Here is a 19,140-nt window from a genome sequence, read left to right as displayed (position 1 = left end):
AGAAAAGCAGAAAAGACTGGAAGCTAAGGCAAAAAACGAGAACAGAACGGAGTCAGAGAAAGAGAGATTCTATTGGAGAGTAGTGAACATGAAACTAAGGAAGTTCGACATACAAAAGAAAGACATAAGGGAAACAGAGAACACAATGGAAGTGGCAGAAAACTAAGAGTGTCTTACACAAATATAGATGGATTAATAACAGGATTGAATGAGCTGAATGATTATTTGAAGGAAAAAGAACCGGACATAATGGGAATTGTAGAAACAAAATTAAAAGGCCCACTACCACCCAACAGTGTAGGACATGATGCATACAATTATTGGATTAGAAACAGAGAGAAAAAGCAAGGGGGTGGAGTTATGTTCCTGACTAAGAAGGATATAAACGTGAAAGGTGTCATATATGGAAAGAATACAGTAGAGATGATTATGATAGAAGTGGAAGACAGAGATAAGAAGAGCAGAAAATTTGTGATAAATTATGTGCCTCCAAAAACAGCCTCATGGGAGGAGAGTGAACATAAAAGTATGTTAGAGGACACAAAGATAACATTAAATAAAATAATGGAAGATGGAGGAAGAATAGTTATGATGGGTGACTTTAATTGCAAAGAAATCTGCTGGGAAGAAATGACAGTAAAGGGTGGAGACGACTCATGGGGAAACGCTCTACTTGAGATGATTATTGACCACACAATGACACAATGGATACAGGAGAACACTAGGTATAGAAATGAAGAAGAACCATCGAGACTAGACTTATTAATTACATCTGAACCTAGAATAGTGGACAAGATTGAATATAAAACACCAATAGGTAAAAGTGACCACATATTGATTGAACTGGAACTTAATGAAGAAAAATATATCAAAAGAAATGAACAATATAGAAAAGGAAGAATGATGTATGAAAAAACAAACTTTGATAAAATAAGAGAATTCTTTCAACAAGAAAACTGGGAAGATATATACAAAGAAGAAACGTCAGTGGAAAAGAAATGGAATATTTTGACAAAAATTTACAAAAAAGGAGTGGAAAAGTATGTCCCAAGACAAAAACAAGAAAAAGAATATGTAAAATGCTGGTACAACAAAAGTTGTAGGGAGTTAAAAGACAAAAGAGACAAAGCCTGGACCAGATGGAAAAAAGACAGAAAATCTGAAAAATGGAAAATATATACCAGTTATAGAAATGAATATGTACAAACGTGCAGAGAGGAAAAGAGAAAATATGAAAAAGACGTCATAGAAAAATGTAAAGATCAACCAAAACTATTCTACAGATTTGTAAACAATAAACTGAAAAACAAACAGGACTTGGAGAAATTAAGACAAGGGGGAGTTGAATACACTGAGGAAATGGAAATGGCGGAAATTATGAACAAACATTTTAAATCAGTGTTTACAAGGGAGAACATACAACCTGAAGAGATTGAATGGAAAGAGAAAGTCCCCCCTATAGAAAAAATAGAAGTATCAAAGAATGAAATATTGATACAATTGAGTAATCTTGATGTCAGAAAATCACATGGACCAGATGAAATAGCAAACTGGATTCTGAAAGAATGCAGGAATGAACTGGCAGACAAAATACATAGCATAATAAGCAGTTCCTTGAAAGAAGGAAAAGTTCCAGAAGATTGGAAAAAAGCAAATATAGTACCTATATATAAAGGAGGAAATAAAGAAGAACCTACCAACTATAGACCAGTCTCTCTAACAAGTACAATAGCAAAAATTTGTGAAAGAATTATCAAAAATAGATGGGTAAAATACTTGGAAAAAAACAACGTACTAAATCCAAGGCAATTTGGATTCAGACAAGGACGATCATGTGTTACCAATTTAATATGTTTCTATTCAAGGCTAATAGATATAATACAAGAAAGAGATGGATGGGCTGATTGTGCATTTCTAGACCTAAAAAAAGCTTTTGACAAAGTACCACATAAGAAGTTGCTTAAGAAACTAGAATCTGAAGGAGGAATACAAGGTAAATTACTAAATTGGATGGAAGACTTTTTGCAAGAAAGAAAAATGAGAGTAGTGATAAGAAACCAGCACTCAAAATGGAATGAAGTAATAAGCGGTGTCCCGCAGGGAACAGTCCTGGCCCCAATAATGTTTGCTATATATATTAATGATATGGATGAAGGAATTGAAAGCTATATGAGCTTCTTTGCAGACGATGCAAAACTACTGAAAAGAGTGAAAACTGAAGAAGATTGTGAATCACTACAGAGAGATCTAAATAAAGTACAGGAATGGAGTAGGAAGTGGGAGATGGAGTTCAATACAAAAAAGTGTAGTATAATGGAATTTGGAAAAAGCAAAAACAGAATAACAGGATCATATAATTTGGGAGAAGAAGGAATAAAAAAAGTAGAAAATGAGAAGGACCTGGGAGTCATTGTTATGAATAATATGTCACCTGAAAAACATATAAATAAGATTTTTGGAGAAACTTATAATTTAATAAGAACAATCAAAGTGGCATTTACATACCTGGATGAAGAAATGGTGAGGAAAATCCTAATCACCCTGATAAGACCAAGATTAGAATATGCAGCAACAATATGGTCACCAAGTACAAAAAAATGTATAAAAAACTTGAAAGAATACAAAGAGCAATTACAAAACTGGCACCAACACTCTCAAAACTATCATATGAAGAGAGACTACAAAAACTTGAACTACAGACACTAGAGCAAAGAAGAGAGAGAGGAGATTTGATAGCTATTTACAGAATCATGAAAGGCATAGAAATTACTGATAGAGAGAATCTGATAAAATGGGATGACAGAAATACAAGAGGACACGGAAAGAAAATAAAAAAAGACAGCTATAGAAGAGATTTGAAAAAGAACAGCTTTCCACACAGAGTAATAGACAGTTGGAACAAGTTAGATGAGAAAGTGGTGTGTGCAAAAACAATACATGAATTTAAAAATTGTTTAGATAAAATGAGAAATGAAGACGTGACCCCACGAGCATAGCTCCCCTTCCCGTAAAATACAACTAGGTAAATACAACTAGGTAAATACACAGAAATACAAGAGGACACGGAGAAAATAAAAAAAGACAGCTATAGAAGAGATTTGAAAAAGAACAGCTTTCCTCACAGAGTAATAGACAGTTGGAACAAGTTAGATGAGAAAGTGGTGTGTGCAAAGACAATACATGAATTTAAAAATAGTTTAGATAAAATGATATATGAAGACGGTACCCCACGAGCATAGCTCCCCTTCCCGTAAAATACAACTAGGTAAATACACAACACACACACACACACACACGCACACAAATATTATCATGGTTATTGACCGCCCGACTCAACGTGTGTGTGTGTATTCACCTCCAAAGACCAAGGTGAATACACACACACACACGTTGAGTCGGGAGGTCAATAACCATGATAATATTTGAGCTCAAAGTTCATATATGACCGATCTATGGGTAATGCATTGACCTTGCACGCATACACACACCCAACTCCCCGTCCACGAGAGTTGGATTAACGACCCGCAGCGCACCGGTAGTGAAATTATTTCAGCGGGATTCAAACCCGGACCGCCGTAGTGGCAGCCAGGAACTCTACCACTGTGGCACGAGTCGTGTGTGTGTATAGAAGGTTGGAGGGGGTGGTGGGAGTGAAATGGGTGGGAATAGGTACGTGCATCTGACTTAGCTACCTCCCTTATAAGGGGCAAAAGGTCTTGGTATATATATATGTATATATATGTATATATATATATATATACATATATATATATATATATATATATATATATATATATATATATATATATATAGTGAGTGTGTGTGTGTGTGTGTGTGTTTACCTAGTTGTATTTACCTAGTATTTTGCGGGAGAAGAGCTATGCTCGTAGGTACCCGCAGTTGTATCTTTCCGCACCCAGTTCTTTCTTAAAGTCGTGTATAGTTTTAGCACTCATTGTTTTCTCTTTCAATTTATTCCATGTATCTGTCACTCTGTGGAAAGTTATTCTTGTGTGTGTGTGTGTGTGTGTAGATATATGACGCTAGATAATTCTTGCCATCACGACTAAACCTTAGCACACCATATGATGTCTCCTCTTGTACTGTATGTTCTATTAACCTTGTTACTATTTGTCCATTTTTGTTTTTAGCTCTAGCATTAGCTATTGCAGGTAACCAATGTGTAGACCGACAGGAGTGGCAGGTTGCATGACGACGCGGAACTGTCAGTGTTTGTTTGTTTGTTAGTATATAATTCTAGATTGTTCCCGAGCCCAGATTGGATATACGAATAAATGCATTCAAGTTTATACTCGAAGTAATTGTGAGGACGGTTTAACTTTGGAATTATGAGCATTTCTAACATTTTCGACGAAAACAGGTCTATGACACGAAACATCCATTCCGCTTTCAAATGTCAAACAAAGTCATTCTTTGACCTTCATTTGTCTTACAGTGACAAGCTGGATTATAAAAATCGTTTTCCAGGTGTATTGTCTCTTATCCAAGAATTTTTGAGTCAAAATAGTTCCGTGATTCACAAAGCCGTAAATTTATACAATAATTTAACAGTATCTTAAATTTAGGAGCATTGTCGAATTTAATGTACGTTCAACGTTTTCACGTTTACATTCGTGCCAAAAATATACTCGTAATAGGAATATATAGCTACAAATTATGAGGTTCTTTTTTAAGACATGGAAAAAATGTTTTAAGTAATTGTTTTCAACAAATGTTTGAATCCTTGAGTAATGTTTGTTGTCAAGGAAACGCGATTTAAAAATAAGATTCAACTTCAAAAAATTATCAATATGTAAATCAGTACTGTTTATATATACAATTTTCGTATCGGAGTTTATCATTCATACGTTATTTATCTTTTCACATGTCATGTACTCGTAAGCGTGATAAAAAATGAGTCATAGTCGAAGAATAGAAGGTAATAAATTGGACAAGAGTATTGTTCCCAGAGTATCTCATAATTGAAGTTGGTTCTACACCTTTACTAACTAGTGACGTAGGCTGTATACACAACCGCAAGGACAAGGTGACCTATGTCGGTTTTGTATATATATATATATATATATATATATTATATATATATATATATATATATATATATATATATATATATATATATATATATATATATATATATATATATATATATATACTTTTTTCCTGGGCGACTAAGAATGCTGGAATTCGTAATAGATATATATTATTACTGTTAATATTGCATGTCATTTTTCATACACTGTCTGGGTACATTTTGGTTATGTCGATAGTAACAATTGCATAATAAACAGCTGAGTGAGCTTACAAAACGCGGGGCAAAGGTTGACAGGTAGAGTACGGCAGTAGAAGTATTAAAACTGAGTTGATGTATGGGTTCGTCACGTGAAAAAACTGGACAATGTTGCGAGTTCATAATCCGTTAATATTTCTGTAAGGAGACTTAGGCAGAGTTTGTTTGTATTAATATTGATTACGGCTGGAGAAGTGTTGCGTGTGGGAACATTTCTAAATAGAAAATTGTAATGAGCGTGTTGGATTACCTGAGGCTGAGGCATTTTTGAAATACGTAACATTTAGAGGTGTGGGTCCTATAAGAAATTACTTCTTGCAACCCCACATATAGGAATAGAGGTAAGCATGCGTCACTAATCATCGCTCTTGATATTAGTGAGGGATAGTAACAAGTTGAGCAAAAAAATTCGATTTCAAGGATTTGTAATTGGTTAGTGGCACTGATCTGAATTCTTTTGCTTGCAAGACGTGAAAATTTGTGATTTTTTTTTAATTTAGTCCAGACTGAAGGTTCTAAAGTTGTTATAAAATTAAGACAAGAACTTCAGTTTTGATATATTTACTAAAACATCTAAAATATTTTAAAGATTCATAATTATTAATGTTAAAGAATATTGGCATGTCACCGTGTGTGTGTATATATATATATATATATATATATATATATATATATATATATATATATATATATATATATATATATATATATGAGAGAGAGAGAGAGAGAGTCAGGATCCTTTTAAATCTACAATGTACCAATTGTTATTGTTTAACATTTGGGCATTTGTTTTGAGGACCACATTGTTATAGTGTTATTGATGCTAGATTTGGTTCAGGTATGTGTGACCTTAAAGGTACAAGACATTAATCTTTCAGTACCACAGAAGGGGGTACCTCCAGTTGAATAGAATTGCCAGACACCAGTTGTCATAGTTATAAAGCCACTTCACAATGACAGAACACATACTACAGTTTTCAGCACTCATTCTTACCAGATAGCAGCATAAACTCTTTCTTCATTGATGTAGCTTATTGACTGAACCAGTGGCTGTGGTTGTATTCTTGGGGGCCATGGGTCTCATGCAAGAGAGCATTGTGGCACTGGATTCATTGATTTGTTTACATGAGAATTGACTACTGACAACTGCTCTCCACCTATTACAGCTGGTGACATAAATAAAGTAAATAATCTCTATTCTTACACCCTGTATTTTGTAGGATTCTGTTTTGGGGGGAAAAAGTCATCAAAAAATTATTAGTGTGAAGAATAAGGCATACAAAAATCTTTGACTGTAGTTTCATAGCTGGAACAATACATGAAAATAAGTCTAATGATTGGAATTTGAGGATGTACATCAAGTTGGAACTGTGAATTTGAGGCTAGATATGATAAATCAGAGAGCAGGAGATGGGACCCAATGAATTTTGCTACTTTCCTGTATATTACAATAAAGCAAACACACTATATGACACAATCAACAGGTCACTGTTTCTTCTTAGAGCTCCATGGGAGGACCTGAAGATTATTGGCAGCTACTGTAAGGCTTTGGGTTTATTATCAGTAAAAGTAGAAGTAACACTTGTTATCCTTGGCAATTGCAATTATTATTTTGAACTATGTGTTCCTGTCATTATCTGCTCTTCATGTATATTGATTCTTTGCCAAATAAACATTATTATTTTTATAACACTTGCTATTATTAGTTGTACTTTTTATATAACAAACGTAAGCAGTAAATTGCATAGATTATGCTAAATGTTTTTGTGAAAGTGGGAGGTAGGCAAAAATTATAAATAATAATATACTATGCTTTAAGATTCACTGATTGGAAACCCACAGTCCCAAGTTGGCTGGAAACCCTCAATGGAACTGATGATGGTCAACATCATAAGCTGGACCTGTGGCACAGATTATACTCCAGTATTTGTGTCTGGCTGAATAAGTTGAATTTCCTATCCAGTGCTAGTAGAGTTTACAAATTGTTATAGTGACCTTATGAATTTAAAAAACAAGTTTCTCATTTTAAAGATATCAACTATTTTAAAGGTAACAAATATATATATATATATATTATTTATTTATTTATCTATTTATTTTTTATCTTCATGCTGACTAGGTTTATTGTGTGTTCAGTTTGTATTCTTCTTTTTTTTCCAGTAACAGAATGTCAGGAACAACAGTGGCACAGATGCCCCAGCTCCTGGACAAGGGAAATATCAAGAAATTTCTTGACAGTTTTGACACAATTCTCACTGATTGTGATGGTATGTATTTACATATTTGTACTTACCTAGTAGTATTATATGGGAAGAGAGCTATGCTTGTAGTGACCCATCTTTGTATCTTTCAGCATCTACTTTGTCATTTATTTGAAGTATATACTTTATACATGAATAAGTGTGCAAGAAATGCCATCATATGCCATTGTTGAGTGAAGCCCCCTTTCATCTTAGCTCCTCGTATATATTGAAAATAATATATATATATATATATATACTGTATATATATATATCATTATACAATCAATTGTAGGATTTTACCCCTGTGCTTGTATGCTGATCAGTGGGTGTCTATGGTGCTCCACCATCACTCAGGTACATGCTCAGTTCATGGTAATTTTTATTTATTAATTCATTTATTTTCTTTTATTTTATTTTATTTTAATTGCCTAACCTAATTTAACCTAACCATTAGTGCTCCTAAACCATAAATTGAGTGATAGAAAAACATTGCCATGACCTGAGTGATGGTGCAGAGCAATGGCAGAATGCCTCAGACCTTTGTCAATCTGTGTATGTGTGGGGAGATTCTACAACTGGTCATATATATATATATGCAATGCAAAATAACCACAGAAGGGAAACTTGTAGACAGTAAGTACATACATACATACATATACATACATACATACATATACATACATACCAAGAAGAAGAGGATTTACGACGAAAAAGGAAAACCTGGTTTGTACTGTAGGGGTGGGGAGTGAACGTGAGTGCCCGAAATGGTATCTATGCAGTGCTAGTTAATTGTGTTAACTCGAAATTAGCAAAAATGAATGAAAACGACTCGAAAGCCAGTTGCGAATCAGAGCCATCTGGAGGCAATCCACTGAACCGCGATGTAAACAATAAACAAAGCACCACGTGTTACGACAATGATTTCTTAGGGTTTGGTAAGTACGAAAGAAAGAACTTAAGTAGATTATTAGAGATAGAGAGAGAGATGAGCAAAAATAGGACTCGGTGGGAAAATGAAATCATGGACTTAAGAAAAGAGGTCATTGGTTTAATTGATTGTTTATCTAAGACTAACCATGAAATTTCTGACCTGAAAAAAGCTAACTTGGATCTTACAAACGAAATTAAAGAAATGAAAAGAGACATAAATGAACTGAAGAATGATAATGAAAAGAAGAAAACTAATGATAATAATAGCGAAAATCTAAAGCAGGAAGTGAACAACAAATTCCAAGAATTGACACAAAAGATCGAAGAAAACTTAGGTGGGGACAGTATCCAGGAAATTAAGAAGTGGAAAGAAAATATTGAAAATAAAGAAATTGCTTTCAAAGAAATAGTCAAGCAGCAAATGCAAGATAATGCAAAAGACACAATCATTCAAGTGATTAACGAAAAAGCAAATTGGGTCAGGGACACAGTAGATAGGAAGAAATGTATTGTGGTTTATGGGCTTAAAGAAAAACAAGGATTGGCGAGGTACATGAGAAAAAGAAGAAAAAGAGACAGCAGTAGAAATCCTTAATGAAATTCAGGGGGGAGATAGTGATTCAGGCACAGACTTAGAAGAGACTTACAGAATTGGTCGCTATACTAAGGATAGGAATCGACCTCTAAAGATAAAACTAAGGTCACAAGTGGTAGTAGAAGACATATTTGAAAAAGTAGGTAACTTGGCAAAGAGTGAAAAATACAATAAGATATGGATAAAAAGAGAAATGAGTACTGAGGAATTAGAAAAAGAAAGGGCGCTAAGAGAAGAAGCAAAGGAAAAAAACTTGAAAAGATCAGAGACAGAATGCAAAGAATTCCAGTGGAGAGTAATAGACTTGAGATTAAGACAATGGCGCTTCAAAACGAACAAAACAAGGGAAGAAGAAACCAGGGAGAAGGAAGAAAATTAAAAGTGGCCTATACCAACATTGACGGACTAATTTCGGGACTGAACGAACTCAATGATTATCTGTTAGAAGCAAAACCAGACATAATGGGAATTGTAGAGACTAAACTAAGAGGTGAAATACCATCCACTGTTATCGGACAAGGTTTATACAACTACTGGATAAAAAACAGGGACAAGAAACAGGGAGGGGGAATCATGTTCTTGGCCAAGAAAGACCTAAAGGTGACAAAAATTGCAGAGGGCAAAGGTAATGCTGAATTGATCATGATAAAAGTCGAAGGCAAGAATATGAAAAGTAGAAAGTTTGTGGTGACTTATGTGCCTCCAAAAACAAGCGCTTGGAAAGAAATTGAACATAAAAAAATGCTAGATGACACAAGAAAATCACTCAATGAGATATTAATGGGTAAGGGTAATCTGGTAGTTATGGGGGACTTCAATTGCAAAGAAATTTGTTGGGACAGCATGACAGTGCAAGGAGGAGATGACTCGTGGGGCAATGTACTGCTAGATATGACCATGGAGTACACAATGACCCAATGGGTCCATGAAAACACAAGGTACAGAAATAATGAAGAGCCATCGAAACTAGATCTAATATTTACAACAGAGCCTGAAATAGTGCATAAAGTCCAGTATGAGACACCAATTGGAAAGAGTGACCATGTACTCATCGAAACTATACTAAAGGAAGAAATAGACATAGAGAGGAACGAAAAGCATAGGAAAGGAAGACTGAGGTACAACAAAACAGACTTTACAAAACTAAAGACATTCTTCCGGAATGCAAACTGGGAAATATTTTACAGGGAAGAAACAGCAGTGGAAGAGAAATGGAATATATTGATGGAAAACTACAATGAAGGGGTAAACAGGCATGTACCAAGACAAAAGCGAGAGAGAGAGTACATTAAATGTTGGTTCAACAAAAGATGCAGTGAGGCAAAAGACAGAAGGGACAAAGCTTGGAAAAAGTGGAGAAAAGACAAAAAACAAAGCAAATGGCAAATTTATGTTAACTATAGAAATGAGTATGTTAATGTGAGAAGAGAGGAGAAAAGGAACCATGAGAAGGATATTATAGACAAATGCAAAGAGCAACCCAAACTATTCTATCGGTATGTGAATGGTAAACTTAAAAACAAACAGGAATTGGTGAAACTATGCCAAGGAAACATAGAATACACAGAAGATTTAGAGATGGCCGAAGTCATGAACGATCACTTTAAATCTGTTTTCACCAGAGAGAAAATACTGAATTGTGACATAGACAAAAACAAGAAATCTCCCCTCATGAATGAGTTTACAGCATCACTAAAGGAAATATCAGAACATTTATCAAGGCTGGATGTCAGTAAATCACATGGCCCGGACAGTATTGCAAATTGGATTCTAAAGGAGTGCAAAGAAGAACTAACAGACAAAATACACATCTTAATAAATAGCTCACTCAAAGAAGGAAAGATACCCGAGGACTGGAAAAACGCTAACATTGTACCAATACACAAAGGAGGAAACAAAGAAGAACCCACCAACTATAGGCCAGTATCACTAACAAGCACCATTGCCAAAATTTGTGAGAAAATAATCAAGAATAGATGGGTAAAACATCTGGAAGACAATGACATATTAAACCCAAGACAATTCGGATTCAGACAAGGAAGATCATGCTCCACAAACTTAATATGCTTTTACTCAAGACTAATAGACATAGTGCAAGAAAGAAATGGATGGGCTGATTGTGCATTCCTAGACTTGCAAAAAGCCTTTGACAAAGTACCACACAGAAAACTACTAAAAAAACTGGAACACATAGGAGGAATACAGGGAAACCTACTAAAATGGATAGAGGACTTTCTGACTGGTAGAAAGATGAGAGTAGTGCTCAGAGAAAAATATTCAGACTGGAAAGAGGTGATCAGTGGAGTACCACAAGGATCTGTGCTGGCACCAATAATGTTTGCTATCTATATGAATGACATGGATGAGGACGTGAACTGCTACATGAGCTTCTTTGCCGATGACGCCAAACTGCTAAGGAAAATAGAAACTGATGAGGACTGTGAAGCACTGCAAGAAGACCTAAATAGGGTATGGAACTGGAGTCAGAAATGGGAAGTGGACTTTAATACGAAGAAGTGTAGCATAATGGAGTTTGGAAAAAGCAAAAACAGAATATCAGGAAAATATACAATTGGAACCAAAGAAGTAAAGAAAGTAGGATCCGAAAAAGATTTGGGAGTAATTATCACGAACGACTTGTCCTATGATATACAGATTAACAAAATTGTCGGGGAGACTTACAACTTGCTAAGATCAATAAAAGTGGCGTTTACATACTTGGACGAAGACATGATGAAAAAAATATTGGTTACATTGATAAGGCCTAGATTAGAGTATGCAGCGACATTGTGGTCCCCCAGTACCAAAAAGAATATAAAGAAAATAGAAAGAATCCAAAGAGCAGCTACAAAAATGGCACCTGCACTTGCAAACCTATCATACGAAGAGAGATTGGCTAAACTGGAGTTACCGACACTGGAGCAAAGAAGAGAGAGAGGTGACCTATTGACCATCTACAGAATCATGAAAGGCACAGAGGTACTCGATAGTGAGAATTTACTTAACTGGGACAAAAGAAACACAAGAGGACATGGAAAGAAAATAAAAAAACATAGCTATAGAAGAGAACTGAAGAAAAACAGTTTTCCTCATAGAGTTTTGGACACTTGGAACAAACTGGACAATGAAATAGTATGCGCAAAAACCATTCATGAGTTTAAAAACAAACTAGACACTGCAAGATACAAAGGCGGGACAACACGAGCATAGCTCCCCTTCCCGCAAAATACAACTAGGTAAATACAACTAGGTAAATACATACATATACATACATACATACATATACATACATACATACATACATATACATACATACATATACATATACATACATACATATACATATACATACATACATACATATACATACATACATACATAAACATACATACATACATATACATACATACATACAATATACTTCCCCTTACCAGGGAGGTAGCCAAAAAGGACAAGTCATAAAATCATTCCCACCCATTCCATCCCCGAAAACACTCCACACCCCTCCACCCTCCCTCCCATCTTAGCACCTCCTAGATGACGGGTCATCCCTGCACCCTGTCCACTGCCCTGGGTCAGAAGCAGTGTCGCAGGACACAGCACATCCATAGCAAGGCCGCTTCATTAAATCGGCAACCCCCCCTCTCTGTCCCCCCATATAAAGGAGAGGACAGGGAGAAATCACTTCGGGCTGCGTCAAAATTTTTGCTCACACATACTACCTCACCCCCCATTCCCCTGTCCATTCCACCTCATGCATCACAACATTTTCCATATACAACCATTCTCCATTCACCCGTCATCTGTCCTCTCCCGTCCTTCCTCAACAGACATCCCACTCTTCCCCAAAGCCCCCTTCACCCCATCCATCCATCTCATCCTAGGACGTCCCCTCATGTTCACTCCCTCCACATCTGCCTTCCATACCTCCTTTACTAGTCTTTCTTCACTCATTCTTTCCATGTGTCCAAACCATCCTAATACTCTTTCATCAACCCTATCTCCCAGCTCCCTTTCCACCCCTGTTCTCCTCCTCACCTCCTCATTTCTCACTCTATCAAGCCTAGTAACCCCCATCATACTTCTCAGACACCTCACCTCAAACACATTCAAACTCCTTCTCTCTTCCTCTCTTATGTTCCATGTTTCTGCTCCATACAGTGCTGTTGGCACAATCACTCCTTCATACAGTCTCCTCTTAGCATCCATTCCCAAATTTCTATTCCTCATTACACTTTTTAAACCACCAAGGCATTTACTCGCTTCTCTCAATCTACATTCTACCTCCACCTTCACTCCACCTTTTCCTGCCACATTTGCACCCAAATATCTAAAACTATCCACTTCCTCCAGTTGCTCTCCCTTAATGCTCAATCCAGATTACCGTATTTTCCGGCGTATAGTGCGCGACTTTTTTCCGTTGGAAGGGCCTAAAAATGGGGGGTGCGCGTTATCCGGTGGTGCGCATTATCTACGGCCTACGATAACAATTCTGCGGCTGTGTGTGTAATTTTTTTCACAACAACGTGACAATGTTGGCCGTCACAAAGTCGGGACGGCACACTTCTCCGTGACGTTCCGTGAGAACAAGAAGAACAGCCATGGTGACATGAAAGAATACGCCAGCATGGGCTATATAAATATTTTGTATAGGTAGGTATCTATCGAATCTTATTTTTCATGTTTAAATAGGCCTAAACACCATGAAACATGATCAATATTCATGATATTTGCCCATGTTCACAGCATCCTAGTTTGAATTTTTATGTTGGCTTTGTTGCTTCACTTTAGGTATGGTACAAATTCCGTTGCGGCCGTTCATAACCTCGTGTCAAACACCTGACTACAACACCCTCTTTCGGGAGTTATATTAACTAAACGTCACCTCGATGAGAGACTGTCCTATTTCACCACTGTCATTGCAGGTTCAAAGCTAAAACGAAACAGTCTGTAGTTTGTTTCAGTATTAAATAAAAAATGGGAAAGACGAATTATTTCCTCAAGATATAAAATGAACATTTTCTGTAAAAATCCCGAAATTTTTCTTTATATTTTACTTTCAATAAACTTTTTTTGGATCATATTTCCTACAAACTATTTAAGCTACAAAGTAATAAAGGACCAACGCACAACATGAGTCATATACCGGTACATGTAGTTCCGACTTTTTCTTAGTTGTGTCCTGATTGATGCCTAAACTGACACTTAATTTAGTGACAAATCAACAGATTTCCCAGCGGTGGCTCTAGCCGATGAAAAATACTTCTCCATGTAACCTTGTTCACATGATAAAATACTTCTCCATGTAACCTCGTTCACATGATACCAAGTAATTAATCGTCGTTATTTCATTGGTTTATTTTTACTAACATATTATCGTAGTCTATGCAAATATTTGGGATCTGTAAAACAGCACTGGTACCAACATCATGAATGTTGGCCGTTTTAACTCACCCGGAATATGCTAGATCAGGGCCGAGATTGACAGTTCTATTGCCAATCTAGCCTACACTAAACACCCTCTTGCGAGAGTTTGTTAAACTAAACGTCACTTCAGTAAAGACACTTATGAACCGAAACATAGTTTGTTGTTGCATGGCGATAAAAACTTGTAAGATGAATTATTCCCTCAGGATAGTAAATTACAATTTTTCTGTAAAAATCCCAAATTTTTCATGTACATTTTGTATTCAATAAACTTTTCATAGCTCAAATTTCCCACAAAACAATGGACCAACGCAAGCAGGAGTCACACACATGCAGTTCACGAGCTTTAGCCACCAGTGACTTCTGGCATGCGCGTTATACGTCGGTGCGCGCTATCTGTGTACTGAGATAACGAAGTGTATGGGTGCGCATTATAACCCGATGCGCATTTTAAGCCGGAAAATACGGTACTGCCACTTTCACCCCTTGTACATCTCATCACCTTACTTTTACCCACATTTATCTTCAGCTTTCTTCTGTCACCAACTTCCTCAATCCCTCCTCTGATCCTGCCACAAGCGCAGTGTCGTCCGCAAACAACAGCTGGCTCACCTCCCACTTTTCTCCATTTTCCTTAACCATCTCCAATCCCTGACCCACTACCCTTGCATTCACCTCTCGCACCACCCCATCCATGTATAAGTTGAACAGCCAGGGTGACATAACGCATCCCTGACGAAGTCCCACCTTTACCTCAAACCACTCACTCTCTCCATTTCTAATCCTGACACAAGCTCTACTACTCTCATAAAAACTCTTGACAGCTCCTAGAAGCTTTCCTCCTATCCCGTATATCCGCATAACCTCCCACAGTGCCTTTCTGTCTACCCTGTCGTAAGCCTTTTCCAGATCCATAAAGGCCCAGAAAACATCCTTCCCCTTTCCTATAGCTTTCTCACATATCTGTCTTACCACAAAAATCTGATCTACAAAACCTCTACCTGTCCTAAACCCACACTGTTCCTCACCAATTACTCCCTCTGTTCCTCTCCTAATCCTCTCAATCAAGATCCTCCCATAAGCCTTCCCAATTACACTTAACAAGCTAATCCCTCTGAAACTACTACATTCACTTGTCCCCTTTTCCCTTGTAAAGTGGAACTATACAGGCACTCCTCCAGTCCTCTGGCACTCTACCTTCTCTCCAGCAAACATTAAATAACCAGCCAATCCACCATCACTATACCTCCTTTTTTAAGACATTCTACATGGCATCCATCCATACCAGGTGCCTTACCTGCTTTCATCATCTTAACTGCTGCCATCACTTCATCCTTCCTTATTTCTCCTCCATTTTCCTCACTCATCATTCTCATTTTCTTAGCATTTCCCACTGCAACTATCTTTCCCTCCCTATCCTCCTTCACATTAAGCAACTCCCTAAAATATTCTGCCCATCTTCCCCTTACTGCCTTCTCCTCCATTATCATCTCTCCATCTGCACCTTTTATCTTTTCTTCTCTACTTGATTCGCCTCCTCTTCCTCTCTTAATTTCTTTCCAAAACATCTTTTTATTACTTTCAAAATTTTCTGTCATACTCTTACCCCATTTTACATCTGCTCTCCTCTTTGCCTCCTTTACCTTTTTCTTTACTTCTCTTTTCTTTTCCCTGTACGTCTCATATGACTCCCTCGTCCTATTTTGTAACCAATCTGTGTAAGCTCGCTTCTTCTCTTCTACAACCTTCTTCATTTCCTCATCCCACCATTCACTACCCTTCCTTCTATTTCCTCCTGACCTTCTTGTTCCACACACCATCTTTGCACACTTTGTGACTCCCTCCTTGAACCATCCCCATTCCTCCTCCACACCTACCTCTACTCTATCCTTCACTCCCTCCCACTCCTCCTTCAGCTTCCTCTTGTACTCCTTCTCCTTTTCCTCTTCGTTTAAAGAGTTCACTCTAAGCACCTCCCTACCTTTTGTCCCTTTCCTCTTCCTACATCTGTCCTCCACTCTCAACTTACCTTCCACCAGAAAATGATCTGATATTCCCCCACCCTCTCCCCTTAGCACATGTACATCCCTAACTCTTCCTATCATAATCCTATTTGCCACTACATAGTCCATTAAAGCTCTATCTACCACCTTTCCCTCCACCACCCTCTCCCATGTGTACTTATGCTTGACTTTCTTCCGAAACACTGTACTTTCATATATTACATCTTCAGACTAAATGACAGAGATACAGAGTTGTGTTTAAATGTAAGTATCAGGTGGCAACCATGGGGGGGGGGAGACAATACAATGCGAGAAGGGGGGATGACCTTACCTCTATCAACCTGACCAACACATAAGGCTCAATCTGGTGGAAAGATTCTGGTGATCATTTGAGTTACTAATTTATCACATTTAAGATGACCATACATATACCAAGGCTTCTTCCCCCTTACAAGGGAGGTAGCCAAAAAGGGAAAGGCACAAAAGCACTCCCACCCATTTCATCCCTAAATACACTCCACACCCCTCCCACCCTCCCTCTCATCTGAGCACCTCCTGGATGACGGGCCATCCCTGCACCCTGCCCACCGCCCTGGGTCAGAAGCAGTGTCGCAAGATACAGCACATCCACAGCAAGGCTGCCCCCCCTTGCATATAAGGAGAGGACGGGGAGAAATCCCTTCGGGCTTAAGTTTATGTTTTTATTAAACATGTCTGATATTAAGCAGAATTCTACTATATTTCTTTCTTGTAGGCTTTTTCCTTTGGCTAAAGTTGTTGCCCTAGACCAATCAATATGATGGTTGTATAATGCTTTATGTTGAAATAACGCATTATTTTCCTGGGGAGATCTCACACTATATGTTGTGAAATCCTTGTTTCCAAGTTTTTCCCAGTTTGTCCAATATAAAATTTGTTACAATCTTGGCAAGGAATTTTATAGACCACACCGTTGTTGTTAGGAGGGCTGTTTTTTAAGAAAACTTTAATTAAGTAGAGATAATAATTTCCATGGATTTAATGAGGGGGGGATGCCAACCTCCCCCGATTAGCAAGTCTAGAGGAAAAACTAGAGAAAATGACTGAACAATGGGAGGTTAGGTTCAGCCAACTTACTCGGATTACACAAAGAGTTGAACAATTGGAAGAACTAAAGGAGAACCAAAACCTAACTAAAGAAATAGAAGAATTAAAAAGACAGTTAAAAGAAGTAAAAGATGAGAATGAGGAATTAAAGTGAAATAATAAAGAGTCCATAGCAAAAGAAGCACAGGGTTGGAGAAAATTTCAAGAGAACAACAAAATTATATTTAGAGATATATTGTAGGTACACAACAGATGAAAGAACAAACTTTAGGACACAGTCATTAAAGTGATGAGAGAGGAGAATATAGTAAGAGACTTGGCGGACAAAAAGAAATGTATAATTATATTAGGGATGGAAGAGAAGCATAATCCAAATAGGACCACAAGAGTAAAAGAGGAGAAGGAAAAAGTAAACAAGATATTAGAAGTAGTTCAAGAGGATGGACAAGAAACGGGGAAAGAAATTGGAGAAATATATAGAATAGGGAAATACAATACAGATTAGACCAGACCAATTAAGATCAAATTCAGATCACAAACGACAGCAGAGAATATCTTAGCAAAAACAGGGAAACAAGCAGACAGTGATCAATATAAACAGGCATGGATAAAAAGAGAAATGAATAAAGAGGAAAGAGAGGATGAGAAAACATAAAGACTAGAAGCTAAGGAAAAAAAAAAGCAGGAAAAGAACAGATTCAGAAAAAGAGAAATTCTATTGGAGAGTAGTGGATATGAAAGGGAGGAAATGGTTCATAGCAGAGAAAAACGGAAAACACAATGGAAGTAGCAGAAAATTAAAAGTGTCTTACACAAACATAGATGGCCTAATAACAGGCTTGAATGAACTGAATGATTACCTGAAGGAAAAAGAACTGGACATAATGGGAAATATAGAGATCGGATGACCGTGATCGACCAGAATGTCAATGAAGGACCAAATAATGATATAGAGCAAGGTATAAATAAAAAACAAAATGATAATGTAAGACATGATATTGAAACTCAAAATGTGTCAAAAAGAAATAATCACGAGTTTCTTAAAACCATGTACTTTAATGCTCGTAGTATTAGGAACAAATTTCAAGAAATACAGGTGTATGTCAAAAGCGAAAATCTCGATATGATAGGAATAACTGAGACATGGTTAAATGGTACAGAGTTCGAAGCTGAATTTAATATTGCGGGATTTAAACACTCTCATCAGGATAGAAACCACAAGAAAGGTGGGAGTGTTCTGTTGTACGTTAAAAACAATGTTCATGCTTGTGTTTTAGAGAAAGTGAAACAGGATGCATATGATAGTTTGTGGGTTGAGTTAACCCAAACAAATGGACAGAAAATTAATATAGGTGTAATATATAGGCCAAAGACATTGTCATTAGCAGACGACAAACTGTTACTTCAAGAACTGTCTAGTTTCTGCAACCGGGATTTATTGATAATTGGTGATTTCAATTTTACTGACATTGATTGGATGACCCTTGAACATGGCCATATAGGTAGTCGCTTGATTGATTTTCTTGGTGACAATTACTTAATTCAGCA

At 37.0% G+C, this 19,140-nt stretch overlaps 1 protein-coding gene across 9 annotated transcripts in view; it reads left to right on the top strand.

Moving 5' to 3' along the window:
* Positions 1-19,140, top strand: part of LOC143019504 (glycerol-3-phosphate phosphatase) — an 80,973-nt gene that overhangs the window by 2,970 nt on the left and 58,863 nt on the right. The window contains exons 1-4 of one of the 9 annotated variants that reach the window (XM_076175165.1): positions 5,329-5,347; positions 6,811-6,848; positions 7,128-7,253; positions 7,469-7,575. In XM_076175165.1, the coding sequence (XP_076031280.1) occupies positions 6,817-6,848; positions 7,128-7,253; positions 7,469-7,575 (265 nt within the window). In that variant the 5' untranslated portion in view covers positions 5,329-5,347; positions 6,811-6,816. Of the gene's footprint in view, positions 1-5,304; positions 5,650-6,810; positions 6,849-7,127; positions 7,254-7,468; positions 7,576-19,140 lie in introns of those variants that run through there. The other 8 variants (XM_076175166.1, XM_076175173.1, XM_076175167.1 and 5 more) reach the window with 8 other exon arrangements.

Source organism: Oratosquilla oratoria, chromosome 37 (assembly GCF_046742065.1).
Source record: "Oratosquilla oratoria isolate Oo_2021 chromosome 37, ASM4674206v1, whole genome shotgun sequence".
Taxonomy (NCBI): Eukaryota; Metazoa; Arthropoda; class Malacostraca; order Stomatopoda; family Squillidae; genus Oratosquilla; species Oratosquilla oratoria.
The sequence above is the reverse complement of the archived record's forward strand: the minus strand, read 5'-3'. Positions and strand labels throughout refer to the sequence as shown.